We start from the raw sequence: 21,808 nt of genomic DNA, 5'->3' as shown, positions 1-21,808 counted from the left end.
CTTTCTTTTATTTTTAAGAAATTCTTGTAATGACAAAAAAGGGAAAAATATTTTTTGCATTTAATCAAAGCAACCTGATTAAGAGACCAGTTTCTCTTCACTGAGGCAACTTGTATTGACTTCCAGTTAAGAAGTTTAAATTGTTCATAATGAGCTTTTAAATACTGCCAGGTCTTTTGGTGTTTATTAAGTGGACCTGTAGAAATAATCTCTTCTCTACGAAGTTTAGTCAGTGCTTCCTATGAAGTGAGCACCTGAGGAATAAGAGTAGTGATGGTGTAAGTTCACCTATAATCCTGAATACACACAGATTATAGAAGTCATAGAACTGGCTGTGTTGGGTGTGGATGGAAGGCTGGGCCATCTCACTTTGCCTGGTTCATTGGACGAACGTTTATTATAGGTCTGGCTTTGACAGTGCAGTTACTATGAATAACACAAATTTCATGTTGAACACTGACTCTCCCAACTTCCGGGCATGCTGTGATGGTTAATATTGAGTGTCAAGTTGATTGGATTGAAGGATGCAAAATACTGTTCCTGGGTGTTTCTGTGAGGGTGTTGCCAAAGGAGATTAACATCTGAGTCAGTGGAGTGAGAGGGGCAGACCCGCCCTCAATCTGGGTGGGCACCATCTAATCAGCTGCCAGCATGAAAGCAGGCATGGGAAGAGCAGACTGGCCGTCTTCTGGCCTCCATCTTCCTCCTGTGCTGGATGGTTCCTGCCCTCGGACATCAGACTCCAAATTCTTCAGCTTTTACGCTAGAGTTTTGCCAGATGCTCTGGGGCCTTTGGCCACAGACTGAAGACTGCACTCTCAGCTTCCCCACTTTCGAGGCTATGTGACTCGGACTGGCTTCCTAGCTTCTCAGCTTGCAGGTGGCCTATTGTGGGACTTCACTTTGTAATTCTGGGAGTCAATTCTAATAAACTCCCCTTCATATATTCATCTATCCTTTCAGTTCTGTCCCTTTAGAGAACCTTGACTAAATATATGTGTGTTAATTGATTGAATCCTCACAACATCACTGTGAGGTTGACACAATTATGAAGCCCTTTTCCAGCTGAGGATCCTGGAGCAGAAGTAGTGAATGCAGCACTGGGATTCATGCCGAGGTAGTCTGGCCCCAGAGTGATCTGACTCTGCTGCATGGGAGCCAGGGCCCTGAACTCAGGAGCTCAGCATCCAGACAGGCACAAGCAGAAGAAAGAAGCCTGTTTCGTTTAATGCTATCAGTAGAGAGAGCCAGGCAGGGGTCTAGAGGACCTGGAGGAGGAACACCTAACAAGCTGGGGGCGATATTCAGAGAGCTGTTCCCAAAGAAGGAAAATCTTGCCTGGTCCTCAAGTATCTATGCTGCTGACCACTGGGTAGTTGGAACCACAGTGAAGGGGACACCATCCAGACAGAGGAGTAGCCAGTGTGAATGGGGTGGGAAAGCTTGGCCAATTCAAGAAACCACAAGTGATTCGGTATTGCAGAAGGCAGAGTTCAATGTAGGGTATGAGCTGGGTAACTTGCTTTACTCATCCATTTATTCAAAAGGCATCTGCTGAATACTGTGTGCCAGGCACTGTGCAGGTGCTGAGGATAGAGCGGCGAACACAAAGGAAGCGGGGGGGGAAATAAACAAGGAAGGGAGGGGGGAGGGAAGAGACTATTCCTATATTCAACCGAGATGGACATTAAACACCTGAACAATAAAAGAAGTAAATACATAATTACAAATTGAGAGGAAGTCTGCAAAGGAAAAACACTGATGCCAAGAGCGAGACCAGCAGGGGAGAACCTTTCTTGGGAGGGGGACAAGAGTTGGGTGTGACAGGCAGGGGAGGCTCTTGGAGACTGTGACATTTCTGAGAGTCAAGCCACGTAGAGAGGAGCAGGGATCAGACATGAAAGAAGGCTGCAGAGATCAGTCAGGCTAAACCACAAAGGACCTTTTCAGACATCCTCTGTCTTTAGAATTTATCCCCAAGGCCAGGTGAGCTGATCAGGAAATGAGGCATATTAAGCAGAGGAGTGAAGTGATCAAATTGCATTTGAGGAATAAGTCCAGACTGGGAGCGAGGAAGCTGGATCCAAGCCTATAGCTGGTGGCTCCCAGAACTCTCCGTGGGACACTGGGCCATGGGGGACTTTTGCTTTGTTCATAGGGACCTGGCTGCCTGGTCATAGGCATCTAAATTCTACCACCGCTGAGAGTGTGGGCTTCCACGTTTCAAGATGAAGCCTGGAGGTACAGTCTCTTTAGTTTCCAAACCCAATGTCAGAATAAATTCCTCTAAGCTCCTTTATGTCACTTCCCAACCTGACTTCATCAAGTTCTTTAATTGATGTCAGAGTTACTTGCCATGATCTACAGTCAGGCAGGCTACAATTTCTTTTTTTTTCTTTTTCTTTTTGTTTTTTTTTTTTTGAGAGGGAGTCCCACTCTGTCGTTCAGGCGGGAATGCAATGGCGTGAGCTCAGCTGACGGCAACCTCCACCTCCCTAGCTCAAGAGATTCTCCTGTCTCAGCCTCTTGAGTAGCTGGGATTACAGGCACATGCTGTCACCGGCTAATTTTTTGTGTTTTAGTAGACATGGCGTTTCACCGTGCTCCCCAGGCTGGTCTCAAACACTTAAGCTCAGGCAATTCATCCACCTCGGCCTCCTAAAGTGCTAGGATTACAGGCATGAGCCGCTGCGCCCAGCCTGCAAGCTACAATTTCTTAACTCAGAAAGAAAGAATAAGTATGGCGTTTTTTGTTTATGAGTGTTTTTATTGGCCAGGCCAGAAAATGAAGTCAATGAGTCCCATTTACATGGCAGGTAAAGACATTTCTGCATGAGGAATGAAGCACAGAACTTTTCTGTATAAACTTTTCAAACTACATACAAGGTAAACACACATGTGTGCATATAAACACACACACACACACACGCCCCTCACTCTGCTGTTTTCCCTTTCATCCTTGTTAGGCCATGAGAAACAGCAGATCTGGTGGGGAAAAGTCAGGATTCTGTCCAGACATAACTTTGTGTGTCAGGTTCGTCATGCCCTTCCACAGACTGGAGAGCCCTTTTGTGCATGGAAGGTTAACCTCACTATCTTCCATAACCATTTGTCAGAGCATATCAAAAGATTTGGAATGAAACTGCTCTTCTGCCTATTCAGATCTAGGGTGATCTTACATAACCCAGGCAGGTACCAGATTCTAGGTGGCCCATTAAAAACACACAAATAGCTTGCGAGTCTGTAATTAAATCATTAACAGTCAGACTTCACAGATTTGGGGTATACGTTTTGCAGGAAAGACAGGGTCATCAGTAGCAGGTAAAAATAAGAGAGACCAGGCTCCCTTTACTAAAGAAGAGCCAGGCTCCAGCTACCACAGCTAAAACAGGCTTCACTGTGATTACATTTGCCTTAGAGAATCTTTCCTTCCAAAACACAGTGGCATGAAATGCGCCAAGTGTGAAATCGCCCCAGCTTTGGTTGGGCTGGCTGTCCCACCTGCCTCTCCGAGCGTGCCTTATCTTTCATATCATTGGCTTTACTTTCTCCTCGTGTCCCCAATCTCTGGCTTCTGTCTCGTGGCCTCAGTGAATATACTTTGCCCTCAGTTCCTTATCCTTCCTCTAGAGGTTCCAAAATTATACTATTGATGGGAACTGCCTCTTAATGTCTGGTGCTGTGCCCAAGAGGACAACTCTGTGATACAGACTGTTCTTATCCTCGTTTGATAGATGAGGATATTGGGATTCACATAATTGAGTCACTTGCCCAAGTCACACAATCAGTAAGTGGCACAGCAGAAATTTGAACCCACTGGTGTTCACCATAAGCCAAAACTCCTACTACTATGCTGTTCTTCCTTCCGATGTGTACTCTAAAAGCCAGTCCCGTATTGTCCACTGACCCCTGGACATCTCTATAAAGATGTCCCTAAGAGCATCTAAATTAACATATGCAAGTCTAACTAGACGTCTTTCCCTAACATTTCTTTCCTGACCAGTCCAATTCATCTCCATCCTTCAGGCTAGACAATCTGGAATCATTCAGATGCTGAATTCTGGCTCTTTCTTCCTTTTTTGGCAAATCTTGCAAGTCTTGTTTCCCTCCATTGCTCCCATGTTGCTCTAACTGACGCTCTCATCTCCTGATCCATAGGCCACGGCAGCAGTCACCCCAGTGGCACAGCCTTCTGGAAGCAAAGTGTCAGGAAAAAGACTCCGTATTTAGGCAGAGACCAAAATTTCAGTCTCATTTCTGTCAGTTTCAAGTTAGGGTCTCTTGGCCAGGTTCTCATATCTGTAGGAAGGGGTAATAGCAGCAACTCCACAGGCAGGTTGTGAGAATTAGAGGTAACATACGCTAGACCATAGACTGAGATGCATAACCTTAAGAAAGCACCATGAAATTGGTTCTCAGAAAATAGTGGTAGCTATTATTTGAACTAGTAGCTCTAGTCCTTCCCTACTCCAGTCAAGGCTTCTGGGTGAACACCACCAAGGATTATTTTTATCCTGCCTGTTTCTCTGCTCAAGAACCTACAATGGCTCCTTCACGCCTTTCATATCAATCTAAAATCCCTTCTCCTGGTCTTCACTGGCTGTCTCCACCCTGTGTGCCCACCAGTTCCCATGCTTTTATTCAGTATTCCCTTTCTGTTCTAGCTTCCCCTGGCCCAGAAAAGTAGACCCTGGGATGCTGGACCCTGGCTCGTGTGGGGAGTAGGGAGTGCCCAGGCTAATCCCTGAGGTAGAGCCAAATCATCTCTGGGAACTGCAGAGCTCCCAGCTGAGAATGAGAAGACAGATTGCACCCAGGTTGCCCAACAGTGTCACCAACCAAAGGGCTGGGAAGAAGCAGGATGCAGGGTGGGAGCCAGACATCAAGGGCCAGAATTTACAGGCAGCCGCAGGAGTGTTCCATCAGGTTCAGTCATGGGAAAAGGGGATGTGGGAAGGGCACTGAACTGGTCCTGACTATCTGACATTCTCGGTTCTAGGCCCTGATTGCCTCTAATATAATTGCGGTGGTGGGAGTGAACATTGTACAGTCTTGCTCTGTTGCAGATGGTGAGCCAATAGTACCTACTGATAAAGCAGAGAGCTCCAGGTTGGGCACTGCAGCTCATGCCTATAATCCCTGCATTTTGGGAGGCTGAGGCAGTACTTAAGGTCAGGAGTTCAAGAGCAGCCTGGCCAACATGGCAAAATCCCTTCTCTACTAAAAATACAAAAATTGGCCAAGTGTGGTGGTGGGTGCCTGTAATCTCAGCTACTTGGGAGGCTGAGGCAGGAGAATCGCTTGAACCCGGGAGGCAGAGGTTGCAGTGAGCTGAGATTGTACCACTGTACTCCAGCCTGTGAGATGGGAGTGAGATCCTGTCTCAAACAAACAAACAAACAAAAAAAGGAGAACTCTGGAGCCCAATCGCTGAGGTCTAAGCCCCAGCTCTGCCACCTACTAACTAATCATAATAGCACCAATAGTAACAGCTTCCCTTTGCATGTTATGAGGATGAAAGACTTGAATAAGCCCAGGTTTACCATACAGTAAATACTATGTAAGCATCAAGTGTTGGTCGCTGCTGTAGCATCAGCTGAGTGCTGTGTATTACTGCTACATGGATTGTCTCATTTAATCCACACGAAGATCCGAACAGGTCTATTATTTATACTTTACAAATGAAAAAAATCAAAACTATGTAGAGGCTCAGAAGGTAAAGCAATTTACTGCAAGTAAGAAACATCTTGCAGACAGTCAGACATTTCCCTTATAGACACTCCCAACTACGCACATTGACCCATCTTTCAAAGTCCAGCTCATAGAGGGGCTGGAGGCATGGACTCAGGGGCTAGGCTGCTGGGGCTCAAGACTCACTTCCATCCCACTTCTTACTCATTTTGAGATCTTGGAAATGTCACTTGCCTCTTGTATGTCAGTTCCCCCATCAGTAAAATCAATAAACAGGAGATAGTAGCATCTGCCTCCAATTGCTAAGGAGATTACACGAGTCAGCATTTGTAGCCCATGGAACAACACCTGGCACCTGGCTGGTGCCGTGAGGACCACCCCAAGTCCCCTTGACCTCTCCCCTTTCCAAATGCACAGGTCATCAATCACTGTTAGCTCCCTGCCTGGTACCCAAGCATCCATGCACACATTCACTTTCCCTCCCCAACAGGGGCTGAGCTGACTCAGGCACTCACTGATTTCCCTCGCTAGCAGCTGGCCCGCTTGGCTGCACACAGTAGGACTGAAGAAATACCAACTACACATCCATTGAGGTCTGTGCTCTCTTCAGAAGATTCTTTTGCTGTCTATTTTGTTTTCCCTTTATTTTCTTTCTCTCTTTTTTTTCCTTTTTGGGTGCTTTTTGTTAAGGACACAGCTAATACATCTTCACAAAGCCTGTTTTCAAGCCTCATAAAATTACTGGAGGTGGGAGATGAACGCCCTGTTCTGCTGAAGTCTGGCAAACTAAAGAACACGGCAACCTCCGCCTGCTTTATAAGAAGCAAACAAACACAACCAAGTTTTGTTGAAAATGCCTACAGACAGCGGCAAGTGAGAAACAGCCAGGGCTCAGAGGAGCTCTGTCTCTGGACGGCATCTCACAGGAACCCGAGGGACCAACAATACGTGGCTGAGTTTTCATAAAGAACCAAGCTCTTCCAGCCCCTCAAGGTGGAGTTGGTCCCGGTAACCTGCTCAGAGCCCCTTCTGCTCTCTTTCAAGCAAAACACTACGACACTGTCTTTTCTAGATAAAAAAGATGAGCCACCATTCATGATGAACAATTTCTATCTAAATACATTCAAGTCTGTGGGCAAACCCCCTTACCATGCCATTTACATACCACTCCTATGCAACACTGTTTTTGCTGTGCATCCTGGAAACTTCATTGCTTTAGATATTTGCCACATAATTTATATCACAGATTAGTGAGATGCTGTGAAAATGGTCATGGCTGAGAAAGAGAAAAGCTTGCCTTTGTGGTGTCATGAATTTCCACACTGGTACGAATTCACCAGTATCCTGTGTTCTCTGAAACATCACGGATATGCTGTGCATTCCTTTTACATTGCAATCTACCCTTAACTCACAGCTTCACAGATGTGAAGGGGAATTGTGAAGTTTGTCCAGTCCAGGAGTGGCAAATAGATTCCATCCTCAGAAACATCACTAAATGATCAATTGATAGTAGGTTCCAGAAGCATTGTACTGAGAAGGATACTCGGGCTAAGCCAAAGGTTATTAGCAATATCTGCCATGAGAATGGTGTCAGTAGGATGGCACATGAGCCACTTATTTGCCACTGCAGGCTGTTTAACCTCTCTACTCTGCAGATAAAGAAGCTATATGATGCTCTCAAGATCACACAAACAGCACTGGCAGGAAGGCAACCCTCACATTGCCAGTCATACTGTCTCTGCTCCCAGCTGTGTGACCCACGCTCACTCCACCACTGAACAAAATCAGCAGATCAAGCAGGGATATGGGTAATATGGCAGGTGAAGAAAAGGGATGTGAATCAGGGGCTGTGAAAAATTGAGGAAGATGAAGCTTGCAGATAGGAGAGGCTAGGCACGCCAAGCTGAGACATGCCATCATTAAGTCATTGTTTGGCTGGAGTCCTGCTGTGTGTCTTGCCCTCCTTTTCTCATGAAGGTGGAGTCTCTGAGCTCATGGTGAAGGAGTGAGTCAGTGGTAGAAAAAAGTCTCTGGGGCAGGTGCGGTGGCTCAAGCCTGTAATCCCAGCACTTTGGGAGGCCGAGGTGGGTGGATCATGAGGTCAAGAGATCAAGACCATCCTGACCAACATGGTGAAACCCCATCTCTACTAAAAAATACAAAAATTAGCTGGGCGTGGTGGTGCGTGCCTGTAGTCTCAGTTACTCAGGAGGTTGAGGCAGGAGAATTGCCTGAACCGAGTAGGCGGAGGTTGCAGTGAGCTGAGATTGTGCCACTGCACTCCAGCCTGGCGACTGGAGACAGAGTGAGACTCTGTCTCAAAAAAAAAGAAAAAAAAGAAAAAAGTCTCTGAATGGCACAATCGGGAAGCCTGAATGGCAATTTGTGGCACTCATAAAGTGTAAATGTATGTGTGGGAGTGCAAGGATCAGCACACATGTGCTTGTGGAAGGGAACAAGCTTTGCTGCTCGGCAAAGGAGGAGCACCGTATGCAATTACACATACATCTAATACAGATATACCATTTATGTATGTATACACACACGTACCTATACACAGTATATAGAGAGACATACATGTACACCATATACATTTACAGCACCATATGCAACTACACAGACATACAATACAGATATACCGTGTATATGTATATATACACACACACACACACACATATATATACATACACACTGTATATGTCCATATACAGTCTGTGTATGCCTGTATATACATACACACACACACATATTTACACAAAGTCACCAAAGGTCATTGGGAAACCAAACAACAGAAAGAGCATGAGTAGGTTGGGCAGCTTAGCTTTGAGATATCTGTGACCTGTTAAATGTGGGTGCATACGTGTGTATATACACATACATATAGACATATATATACATCATATACATATACAGCACCATATACAATTACATATACATATATACATAAGCACGCATACATATACTGAAGTCACTGAAGGTCGCTGGGAAGCAAAACAAAATAAAACAACAAAATGAACATGAGTAGGTTGGGCAGCTTAGCTTTGAGGTATCTCTGACATATTAAACGTGGATGTATGTGTATGTGTATACACGCACATATACCATATGTATGCATACATATACATATACACATATGCATATGGTACATATATCATGGTACATTGCATATGGTACATACACATATATAGTATACACACATGTATATGGTATACACACATGTATATGGTATTTACACAAATATATACCATTTACACATACAGCACCATATACACACATATGGTATATGTGAATGTAACATATACATGTACATATATGTGCACATGCACACACATCATATATGTATAATAGCACTATATGCAGGATCATATGCAATTCTAGTGGGCCACTGTTTCTTGCCTATTCACCATCCATTTCCCTTCCTCTGAAAACAGCTCCTTAATTTACTTAGAGTAACTACAATTATTTCATTCTCAGTCCATATGTTTTTAGGTGAATAGGGCTGACTCTGCCCTGGCTTCAGGAAAAGCAATGTGAAGATGTGGCCAACCAGAACATCACAACCCAATGGACACCACGTTTAGTTCAGGGGTGGGCACATGATCTAACCTATTAGATGTACCATGAGATTCAATTTCAAGGTTTTGTTAGCATCATCTAGAAGAGATGGTATCTCAGGTGACTTCATACCAGGAAAGTAAGAGGAATTGCTGAGACCTCCACACTGGGAGGCAGAAAGAGATGTGACCATCTCAGTATATCTAATAAAAGGAAAATGGAACCACGAGATGCATTGGGATTAAAGCTGATGTCATCATTTGGACACCAGCACATAGCCATGCCTGAAGGCAGAACTATCCCTAAAATAGTTACATGAATTAACCCATGAACTATTCCTAAATTAGTTACATGAGTCAGTCAATTCCCACTGCCCCTCCCCAACATTTTTAGAGTTGGGTTTCTGTCATTTGCAACAACAATGACAAAAAGAATCTTAGCCAATGTAATAAAGACCCATTTTCCACATAAGACAGGCAGAACCTAATGTCCTCCTTGAACCCAGGTTATCTCAAACACATGTGTTACCTGCAAGGAGCCCTGGACGTCTTTCCCCCCGACAATCACGAGTTCTGCCATGTCTTCTGCATGCGGGGTCCGTGCGTGGACAAACAGAGTCCTGCCCACTGCAGTTATGTTTCTCAGGGCAACTAAGCTGCCATCGCTGTTCACCTTGAAGTATGGGCTTGAGACCTCATAGCGTAGCTTGTCATTTCCCTTACAGTCACTGAAGGTCACTAGGAAACAAAACAACAGAAGGAGCATGAGTAGGTTGGGCAGCTTAGCTCTGAGACATCTCTGATCTGTCAAATGTGAATTGACACATAGCTCCCCACCCCGGAGTTCACAAACGCTGTTCTTTATCCCACAGGAAGCTGCTTGTACCCAAGTGACTTTGTGCGGGAAGACTTCACTCAATCAAGACATGCCCTTGACCACCTGGCACATTCCAGGTAGGTGCTAAGCTCTGAGAATGCACACTTGAGGGAAGTGATCTAATCCTGACACGTGTGGGTGACTGAGCAGAAACACAGGGTGCTCAGGGGCATTGAGGAGAGCTGCAGAGAGATAGTATTCAAGCTGGGTATTGAAGATGAGCAGGAGATGAGATGGCCCTTAAGAATGTGGAAGACATTACAGGCTATTCGAAGGCACAGGGATGAGGGATAAATAGCAAAATGGACTCAGGGAAAGAGAATTAATGACATGCTTGGCTCAGAGGCATACTTAAACGGTGGCAGGGATGTTGTGGATCTAGAAAGGAACGGTGGAAATGAGCCTGATAATATCTGGGAGACAAGTTGGGAAAAGCCAGCAAGTCAGGGTGATTTCTGGTGGCCCTGGACGATTTGTTGTGTGGAGAGGGTCAAGATAGGGTGTGTGCTCTGCTTCCAGTGGAGAACAGTGCTTCTCAAGGATTGAGGTGCATCAGAATCACACAGGGTGCTTTTCTTTTGAGACAGTCTTGCTCCATCGCTCAGGCTGGATGGAGTGCAGTGGTGCGATCTTGGCTCACTGCAGCCTCTACCTCCCAGGCTCTAGTAATTCTCCTGCTTCAGTCTCCTGGGTAGCTGGGATTACAGGCACATACCACCATGCCTGGCTTATTTTTGTATTTTTAGTAGAAAGTGGCTTTCACTATGTTGGCCAGCCTGGTCTCGAACTCACCTCAGGTGATCCACCTGCCTGGTCTTTTCAAAGTGGTGGAATTACAGGTGTAAGCCACCATGCCCAGCCCACAGGGTGCTTTGTAAGAATCCAGAGGATCCAATACAAAGACTGTAATTTGCATATCTGGGTTATAGCAAGTGGTTTAAAGAAGGGCAGAAGAGAGGCCAAGAGAACCAGTTTCAAACGTTTCAGTGTTGTATCAAAGATGGCTGTCCAAAATGAAGGCAGTGGTGCTAGTGACATGGAGAGTGGGCAGAAGTGAACAATGTTCCTGTCGTGGAATGGCTTCGCCATGTGTGGGAAGGAATGGGGAAGATGGGCCCCCTGCATGAACCACGTGGAGCACATGGCATTGACACAAGCAGAGGCTATGATGGCTGATCATGCTCCCTTTGATGGTGATTCTGCATGTGGTACAAACTTCTATTACTGTGGGTATCATAACTCATTGTCTGTGCCCACATTTGCCTATCTGTCTTCTGCTGTAGACTTTGAGGCCCCTTGTGAGCAAGCATAAAATTGTACTCTATGCTTTCTGCTCTCTGCTGAACAGGCTCATTTGTTTAGTAAATCTTTAATCAAAGCATAATGTAGACACAGAAAAGTGCATACATCACAATGTACAACTCAATGAATTTTTACAAAGTAAGCACACCCAACTGTCCAGCACCCACACCATAACATGACATATTACCAGTTCCCTCCTTTCCTGAGTAAAATTCCTACCCTCTTCCCCAGGGGCTACATTATTCTAGCTTCTAATACCATAGATTGGTTTTACCTGCATTTGCACTGCATCTAATGGGATCATACAACATGCACTCTTTCCTCGTTGGCTTCTTCATTCAATACTACATTCTGTGAGATTCATCATGTGGCTGTGAGTCATGGTAGTTTATTCTAATCACTGTAACAGTAATCACTGATCACTATATAGTATCCAGGCTACTATATGTACCTTAATCATCATATAGTATTCTATTATGTGACTGTACTGAGTCTATTTACCTATTCTATTGTCGATGGGCATCTGGATTATTTCCTGTTTGGCGATCCAAATACTGTTGCTAGGAACTTTCTCGTATACATCTTTTGGTAACAATATCTACATAGGTTCTACCTAGCATACTGTTAAAGCCATGTAAATATAAGCTTATCTAAGCTTATCTACATAGGTCCCAGCACACTGTGAATGCCAAATAAATATCTGAAAATCTAAGCTTATATTTCTACTCTGGGAGGATGATACTTATGGTGATAATAATCATATTAACTCATAATAACAGTGGATAATGCAGACGTAGCACTTTTCACATTCAAGAATTGGTGTTACATATTTTGCACACATCGTTCGAATTAATCTTTACAATGACAACGAATGAAGTTCTATTTTGATCCCCTTCCCCCACAGTTTCTCAATAAGGAAACCGAGGCTCATAGGGGGCAAAGCTCGTGCCTGAGACACACACGTCGTAAACAATGACTCAGGATTTGAACCCTGGATCATTTGCCTGTCACCACTGCATGTTTTCAATAAAGACAATACCTCATGGAGAATACAACCCTTCAGAAATCCTATCAAAACCTGAATACAGTAGCTCCCCCATATCCATGGCTTTGCTTTGTGCAATTTCAGATACCCATGGTCAATACAGGTCTGAAAATATTAAATGGGAAATTCCAGAAATAAACAATTCATAAGTTTCAAATTGTGTGTCGTTTTGAGTATTGTTATCATTGTTCTATTTTGTCATTAGTTATCATTGTTCATATTTTACAATTCCTAATTTGTAAATTAAAATTTAACATAGCTATATATGTATAGGGCAAATAAGCATATATAGGGTTGGGTAATATCCACAGATTGAGGTGTCGACTGTGGGTCTGGGAATTCATCCCCTGAGGACAAGCAGGGGCTGCTGTAGAGTGCTGTGAGTGCCCTTCTCAGTTCTGCTTTCATGTTCCTGCTCAGTCCTGAAGAACACTGCATGGTGCCACTTGGTCACTCTGCAATGGTTCTAAGGCTTTCCATGGCTAAGTCAGCTTTAGGGCCATCACTGCATGGACACACAAGTGGACTCTCGGGATCCTGCAGTTCTCAGACACTTGCTTACTTTCTCTAACCATGTTGGTAGCCAAGATTAATTGAACATGCTTAGTTTCAGTTTTGGAAGTGAACTATGAAGAAATAACACCAAGGTTGCTTTCACTGTCATTGACTATTAGTATTCATCCACTGAAGGCAAATTACTCAAATGACAAGGCCTGACAGGAAATTACTGTCTCAACTGCCAGCATGAGGTTCTAGCCCTAACCCTTGAACAGGTTCCAAGTAGGCACTCTCAGCTGGGGGGTGAATGGGGTAGAGGGAAAGGTATATGAAAGTTTGTGGGGTTCTAGATTCGCAGCTAAGGTCCTTCTTCCCACCCTTTCTTCCTTCCATAAATGTTTACTGAGAACCTATATCATGCTAGATGCCAAAGTTATAACGTTGAACAAAGACAGGTACAGCCCCTAGTTTGAAGTCTAATGTGGAAGACAGATATTAATTTAATACTCTTATAAACAATGGGGGACCTATTGCAGGCAGAGAAAACCACAACATATGCAAAGGTACTGTGGCATTTACAGAACTGGAAATAAGCCGGTAAGATTGACGCACACAGCAAGGAAGCAAGCAAGGAAGTGAGAATGGAGATAAGCTGAGTCCCGGCAATGTGGGGTACTGGGGGCCACACAGCCCTGCTCCTTGGAGGAACCCTTGGATTCTCCAGTTGCAACTATAAGACTAGGTTTTCTCCACCTGAGTCTCATATAACTGCAGATCTTCATTGCAAAACAATACTTAGCACTCAAGGTCCTCCATGTCTAGGCTGTCCATCAGGTTCCCCTCCACCTTTGTTTTTACTCCATGCCTCACGCCTCACCCACTCTTGCGTCTCCCTACACTACCATTCCACCCTTTGTGTACAGTGCTTCTGCATTTCTCACCTTCTTCACCCTGTTAACTCTTGCTTATTCTTCAAGATTCAACTGAATCAACTTCTTCAAACATTCTCTGTGTTCTCACAGTTTCCTGCAAATAGGACCTTTTATTTCATGTTACAGCAACGTGTCCATATTAAGCATTTGTTTTTTGCACCAGAGACAAGAGCAGAAATTGAGTCTTGTTCTTTCATTCATCTTTACATCTCCAGCAATGAGCAGAATGTTTTTCCATATGGGAGGCCGTCAATAATAATTCCATTAATTACTCTCCAGATCAAAATGATGCTTTAGTGATGGTGGAGGATTGGGGGTTTCCCTTTTGTGCTGTGAGGAAGAGAGGCTGCCGCCAAGGCTGTGAATTGGGAAAAGAAGTCCCTAGTGACCTCTTGACTTCATTGAACCCAGCAGGAGGGAGTGGAAAGAAATGAAGAACTCATCTATGTTCTCCCCTTGGCCCCTAGATCCCGTGTGTATCCATCTATAATGGTGCTCAGCTGTTGTGCTTAGCTTTGACCTAGCTCATTGGTGAATGAGGTGGTGCCTTATCTGTCCCTGTAATGCCAGTAAAACTTGCATAGCCCTGAAGAATGGTTGGAATCAGTGTGTACATTTTGAATGAAGTCATGCTTGGACAAACAATCATGGCATCTACTAGTTACTGAATGGTCCCTGAGTGCTAGACTCTTTGCAAAGGACTGTACAAGCTGTCCCTCCTTTTATCCTCATAGCAATCCTATAGCAGAGTTGCTCAACTGTTGTTTTTTTCATTATCTACTCCCCTGAGGACTCTTTTAAGAATTTTTTTCTAATTGCCACTATTCCTATAACATTTTAGTATCACAGGTATGCTCATATCTGTTTAGGTACTGCATGTATATCTGTATGTTACATTTGTAAGTACAATTTTTGTCCTCCCCTCGAACCTATTTCACCCCCTTGGGGGAAATATAGCCCCAATGAGAATGCACAGTCTATAATCTATAAGAATCATATCGTATTTTACAGGAGAAGAGACTGAGTCTCAGAGAGACTGACTCACTGGCTCGTAGTCCCATATCCAGAAAGGCGTAGAGCAAGAACTTGTCCCTGATCTGTTCAGTCTCAGTCTGTCTCTATAGCCCAAGCTCTGGGCACATCTGCTTCCTAGCAATAGATGAGCAAGAGGACAAAGGACAGTTGCCCCAGTCTGGCCCTCTCGGGCATCTCACAAATCCCTTTGGGGTCATCACAGGTACCAAGTGAGGTCACACTGAGAGAACAAATGCAATTTCATGACCTGGCACATCATAGGCACTCAATACGTTCAAGCACCCTTCCTGACCTTCTAAATCAAATACCTAATGGTTGTATAATTGTATCTTTGTATATTTTTGATACCACTTACCAACTTGGGAACAGGTGCTTTAGGCCATGGTTCTTTCTCAACGTTGGCCATCTATGAAATCACCAAAGCGGCATTATAAAGAATAGCAATACCTGCCCCCACTCTCTCCCCAAATTATGATACAATTGTGCTGAGTTGGGGTCTGCATGCAGTAGTATCTCTGAAAAGCTCCCTGTGATGAACCTAATGCAGACAAATCCAAGAACCAGGAACTTACATAATAAATTGTTTGTCAAGGTGACAGCTCTCTACATTTCCAAACTATTCCTGGAAAAGAGTAGAGGTTGGGGACCTGGCATAACAGCAACTATTATTTCTGTTCTCCAAGAAAGGGTAGTTTTAAGGGGGGGGTGGTTTAAGCCCTTTTCTATCCTGGCTTATGTGTATGTGATTGGGCAAATCACCTGATATGGTTTGGCTGTGTCCCCACACAAATCTCATCTTGAATTGTAGTTCCCATAAACCCCATGTGTCATGGAAGGAAGCTGGTGGGAGGTAATTTAATCAAGGGGTGGTCACCTCCATGTTGGTCTTGTGATATTGAGTTCTCACATGATCTGCTGGTTTTATAAAGGGTGTTCTCCCCCTCCACTCTGCACTTCACCTTGCTGCCGCCTTGTGAAGAAGGACATGTTTGCTTCCCCTTCTGCCATGATCATCATCTTCCTGAGGCCTCCCTAGCCATGCTGAACTATGAGTCAATTACATCTCTTTTCTTAATAAATTACCCTGTCTCAGGTATGTCTTTATTAGTGGCACAAGAACAGACTAATACACCATCCATATTCTTTACTCCTCAATGTCTTTATCTTCTGTAAAGTGGGCATCTTCCTGAAAGGTACTATAATCCTTACGGTATGTGTAAACAAGATAATGCAAGCCTACATGCAGAAAGCACTTAGGACAGAGCTTGGTGTTCCATGAATGAGAATGATCACCATTATTACCATAATCCTGGGCACTAAGGAAGCTACCCTTTCCTTTTCCTACACAGCTTCCTTCTTCCAGCTGGTTTCTCTACTTTGTCCTGTCATTCCTTCTAGTCAGGTACCTTGCCAGCCTCAGGCTGTTGCCATGGAAATGGTTACTACAGGCATCAGTGCTAGGGTTAAAGGGGTGGGGTTAATGGTTCTGATTCAAGCTTGCCCATCACTGAATCCTTTCACTTGTTTTGGTGAAGCTCTATCTACTTCACGTGAACAGTTGTGAAGGAAAAATGATATTAAACGAGTGAAATTACAGTGCTCTGCCCATAATAGAATCAACAAAGGTTTGTTCGATAGTCTCCAAATGGATTGTTAGTGAAGAGAGCTTCAGACAAAACAAAGGCATGAGTTTTCCTAAAGTAATGGCACTACGCTGTGAGCCTTACATTCATGATTGCAATAAATCCTCATGTCGTCTTCTTCACATCATCACTTTGAGGTAGGACTTTTGTTGCCCTCTGAAAACTGAGACTTAGTGAGGTTGCATGTGTTATCCAAGGCAATGAAGCTATTATGTGAACCAAGGTCAAATCCAAACTCAGGGGTGTGGTTTCTGTTTCTCAAACCTACACTCCTGAGTGCTATGCCAGCCTGCCTAGGGGAATGTGTTCTTTCCTTTAGTCATTTAGCTTTCAGACTCACAATTTCAGTGCTGCTTCATACCAAATTGATTATTTACTTAACTTGTTTTTAAGTAACTGACCCTTTAGATTATAAAATTATTTGAAAGTAATCTTTATAATACATGTTGAATATGCCAGGTATTTTTTCTAATAAATATTAAAACAAATCTAAATAGCCAAATTAAAAAGAAGTAAGTTTGTCCTTGTACCCACTAAAACCTTCACAGTGACGTTTGTTGCACCCTCTGGAAATGCTGGCCAGGACTACATTCCTCTCCAGCCAGCCTTCAGTTAGACAAATTCATGCCTGGATCCACCCTACTCAGGTTCATAATCCAGGAGGGCTCCGATATGCAAATATCTGGTAAGAAATAATGTATTTAATATAAATAATGAAGTCTTGATAAAAACAGAAATCCTAGAAAGGGAAAACTCTGAATTGCTCCTGTTGCCATGGCGTTGGCAATATCTAAAGGACAGCTCTAATAAATCGGAAAGCGCTGACTCAAAACAGAAACAAACTAAAACATTATCTTTTATTTTTTCTTCTTTCTCCTGGAAGAAGGCTACTTTCTCACCAATTATAATCATACCTTAAATTCCCTATTAAAGATGCATCTGATGCCATCAACCCTGCATTGTTGTTTCATGTTACTGACTTTGTTGATGCCACCAAAGTGTCAGTGATTCTCAAACTTTTAAGTAGATATCGAGACCATATGTGTCTTGAGCACAAAGTTCAAAGACATATTTAAGGATAAAACTGAATAGTTTATGTCTATTTAAAAAAATGCTTGTTTCTATAGAGACAACTTCCTATGTGGCTCAGAATGACACTATGTGGATAAGTGAAAGGAAAGATTTGACTAAACAATTAAACTTGTGAACAAATATCAAAAACCTCTAACTGAAGGGGGTATGAACTATCTGTACTCTTCTGAACCTATGATAGACTTTCCTACAGAGTTTATCACAGATTTGAAATAATTTCTTGAAAGCAAAAAAATACATACATATAATATACTGTACATGGGGATTTATTGGAATAAATTGCAACATATCATTCTTTGAGATAATCTTTGAACATCCTGGGAGAAGAGGGAGGAAGTGAAAATGCCCCCACCTGGGGGAAAATGCAAATTAGACAAAAGGCACCACTCAGAGTTTCAATTACGCTTTCAGCAGTGTTTCCACTCAAAACGTCCCCTGGGCTTAATGCAAATGTCACAAAAAGACAAACTTCAGCTCGGAGACAAAACCACAAAGGAAATGGGAAGTTTGACATGTGAATTAAGGGACTTAATCTTCCCGACCTTGATTTTATGTGTTTCCTTTTCTTTCTTTTGAAGGTAGTTCTTGGGGATGAAAATCCAAAAAGCATAGATTTCTTACCATCTAAAAATGGATAAGGAAGCAAATTAAGCTGTGTTATGATCCCAGGAAAAAATGAAATGCAGATGGATTTAAACTTATCTGCCAGATATAGCACAGTCCTGCTCACAGAGCTGGGTATGAACTACTATTTGGATTTTGTGCTATACTTGTAAGTGTGCTTGGGCCAATCTATAATTTATACACTCACACCTTATATGGGTAAATTGTCCTACAGTTTACATGTATTTGTAGAGACTTTGCAAATGAGTCTGCACATAACTTGTGAGGCCTTTTCATTGATGGTCAGATTCCGCTCGTACACGTGCGCAAGGATGCGTATGAACCAGAATTGCAGGCTTCGAGTCAGTCATCCCGGAAGTTGTAGCCCTCCCATAGACAGATATACATGGATCTACTTCCAGGATCTTGATACGCACACACAGAAGAGAAGGACTTTGTTTCAGTGATGTGCTAGTCATAGAAAAAGTCCTGATTTGTAGCATTTGCCAATTTCTATGGTTTAAGTACTCTACACATTGTTTATTTCAAGGTACCAATGTACCTTCAACTGGCTTGTAACTTTTCCAAAATTTTTACCAGCTCTCATAAGTACCTTTACTAGCTGTCTCCTGCACATTACAGAGACTAGGCACTGCCCCAGTGCAGCAGAATGTAGATTGTCTGTTCTGCCTGAGACTGGAGAGACCCAGTTATCCTGGTATTCCTTTTCTACTTGGAATAACATAATTCAGTCCTTCTTCAGCATGAAGGGCCTGCATATCGGTTAATCGGCAAAGTCTTTGCTGGAGCATGGCAAGCAGTGTCTTTCTGACAACTAAAGTAACATTTAATTCAGAAGCAATGGACAGAATCTTTCCAGGATACAGACCATCACTTAATTGATTTTCATATCCCTCAGTATTCCACTGGCATCCAGAGGCAGCAGCTTCCTTTTAAAGCATTCACAGGGCTTAGTCCAGAGTCTCTTTGGATTGGCCCAAACAAGAGAAACAGAAAGCATTTCCTTTGATTTTCCTGAACACTTTCACTCCTCCAGCATTTTAGTCAATCAAGCCTTCATTAACATAGGTGCAGTTCTGCCCACTTTGGGTCAGATCCGTGAGTGAATTAATAAGCATAGCAGACAGCCTTGATTCTTTCTACTCTTCTGGTTCCTGAACACGTGTATGGGGCTTCTGTGTTCCATGTTTGGCCTAGAGTCAACACTGACATTGCAGAGCTTCTATAAGGTTCTGGGAGTGTCCTTAAGCAAGACTGATTAAACCAGGAGTAAATTTCACCTCCGAATGCTTTATAGAACTTGTTAAGTGCAGAACAAACATAAAACAGTCTTAATTCCATTCCATGCATCAGTTCCAACTTTGATAAAACAGAGTTTCAATTCTATCATGTCAGTGGAAGATATTATAATGAATGATACAGTCAAGCCATCTTCAGCAGAAACCTATTTTTTTTTCAGGTAATCCTTAACGGCTTCCTCTTGGAAAAAGACAGAGCCCACATCTGTTTTCAAGGGATTTTCTCTTCCCACCACTAAAAATTGAACTGTTAGCTTTGAATCTATTTTCTTTCTTTCTTTCTTTCTTTTTTATTGTCAGTCTTACGTTTTCCTCTTGCCACGGATTCCTTAAAACATGGCAGGTTTTCCTGATAGAAGGCTGTGCATCATCTATCCTATGGTGGTTATAATCACCAGGAATTTGTATTTCAAATAGGAATTACTTTATATATAGCATAGTGCCTGACACAGTACATAGTCAACCCTGTTTGTTGAATGAATAAATAGCAGAACTGCAACTTGGCAGCTAAGCACATTTGAAACTCCCCGAACAAAACTAAGAATGATGGCACAAACTCAAGTGAAGATTTGAGTAAGTTGATTTGAAAGTCACCCATTCAGCGAAACAAAAATCAAGGATTCAGCGAGTTTGAGAATCACCAAGTCTCAGATTTACAGAGATCCCTTCTTGATATTTTCAAGACTGGCACATGTCTCTGACAAGGCCCTTAGTTTTTAATGTGTATAGCAATTCTGTACATATGCCCTCTCTTAATGTACATCTCTTAGGTAAATTAATGGGACAGCTTGACTTCCTACAGCTTTACTCCACTGTAATTTTAAGAGTGCTTGGTCTTGCAGTTGGAATTGTCTAGAGATGTGTGACAAAGTGTCCTGGCTAAGCCTAAATTGGGAATCAGAGCCTGATTGTTTTTGATGCCTTGACAGTCTTATGACTTCCCAGTTACCTCTCTATTGCATGAGCATATACCTGGGGAGGAAGGGAGCCTATGAGGAAGACGACTTCTGCATGAGCACCTAGAGAGATAGGCATAACCAGAAGAAAAAAAGAGAGGAACTCAATATTGGTTTCCTAGTCCAGCCCTATAGATCCATAGTTCAGAGAAAAAGAAAGTTACATGCACGACTCAAAGATTCACAAACCACACACACCTTAGGTATTTTCAAGCACTGTTATTTTGTTTTGTAATAGCAAACTGTCACACTGAGCAGCAGTGTGGCCCCATTTTTGAGTGGAGTACAGCTTGGCTTTGCTCTGTTAGAGAGAAGGCTGGAACAGTGACAGGGTCTGCTGGCGACTTGATCAGAGCATGGGTTTGGGTATCCTGGAGATAGACTTTTCCCACAGAGGGCAGTGGGGAGGTACTTCCTCCAAGAGTTTCCCAGGAATGTTAATCATTAAAGAGGCCAGAAGGATTAGACATGGAAGAATTTGTGAATTCATGTGAGAGATTCCTTGAGGTCTTTCAAAAATAACCGGAATAAAAGGCCAGAAAGGAGAGTACGTTGAGGTCCTACAGCTATGCAGGTGTGGGGCTACGAGCCAGAACAATGCAACTATTAATATTTGCATGATCTCAGATTTGTCCAAATATGGTCATATGCCACATAGTGATACTTTGGTCAACAGAGGAACACATATATAAAAGCAACTCCATAAAATTATAATGGAGCTGACAAAATCATACTGCCTAGTGACACAGCTGTCATAATGCAAGCGTGCAATGCATTACACACGTGTTTGTAGTGATGCTGGTGTAAACAGATCTGCACTGCCAGTCACAAAAGTCAAGCACACCATACATAATATTTGATAATGATAATAAACAACTATGCTACTGGTTTATATATTTACTGCACTATTCTTTTTATTATTATTTTTTTTTTATAATATACTTCTCCTTCTACCTGTTAAGAAAAGGCTTATTGGCTGGGTGTGGTGGCTCCTGCCTGTAATCCTAGTACTTTGAGAGGCCAGGTAGGCAGATCACTTGAGGCCAGGAGTTCGAGATCAGATTGGACAACATAGTGAGACCCCATCTCTACAAAACATGCAAAAATTAGCTTGGTAGAGTGGTGGGCACCTGTGGTTCTAGCTAATTGGGAAGCTAAGGCAGGAGGATCACTGGAGCTCAGGACGTAGAGGCTGTAGTGAGCTGAAATTTTGCCACTGCATTCCAGCCTGGGTGACAGAGTGAGACACTGTCTCAAAAAA

The 21,808-nt window shown here is 43.0% G+C and overlaps 1 protein-coding gene across 3 annotated transcripts in view; it reads right to left on the bottom strand.

Moving 5' to 3' along the window:
* Positions 1-21,808, bottom strand: part of CDH13 (cadherin 13) — a 1,196,315-nt gene that overhangs the window by 785,627 nt on the left and 388,880 nt on the right. For all 3 annotated transcript variants that reach the window (XM_037743903.1, XM_017543720.2, XM_017543721.2), the window contains exon 3: positions 9,775-9,983. In XM_037743903.1, the coding sequence (XP_037599831.1) occupies positions 9,775-9,983 (209 nt within the window). The remainder of the gene's footprint in view (positions 1-9,774; positions 9,984-21,808) is intronic.

Source organism: Cebus imitator, unplaced genomic scaffold, assembly GCF_001604975.1.
Source record: "Cebus imitator isolate Cc_AM_T3 unplaced genomic scaffold, Cebus_imitator-1.0 Scaffold159, whole genome shotgun sequence".
Classification (NCBI taxonomy): Eukaryota; Metazoa; Chordata; class Mammalia; order Primates; family Cebidae; genus Cebus; species Cebus imitator.
This window is presented reverse-complemented; position numbering and strand designations above follow the sequence as displayed.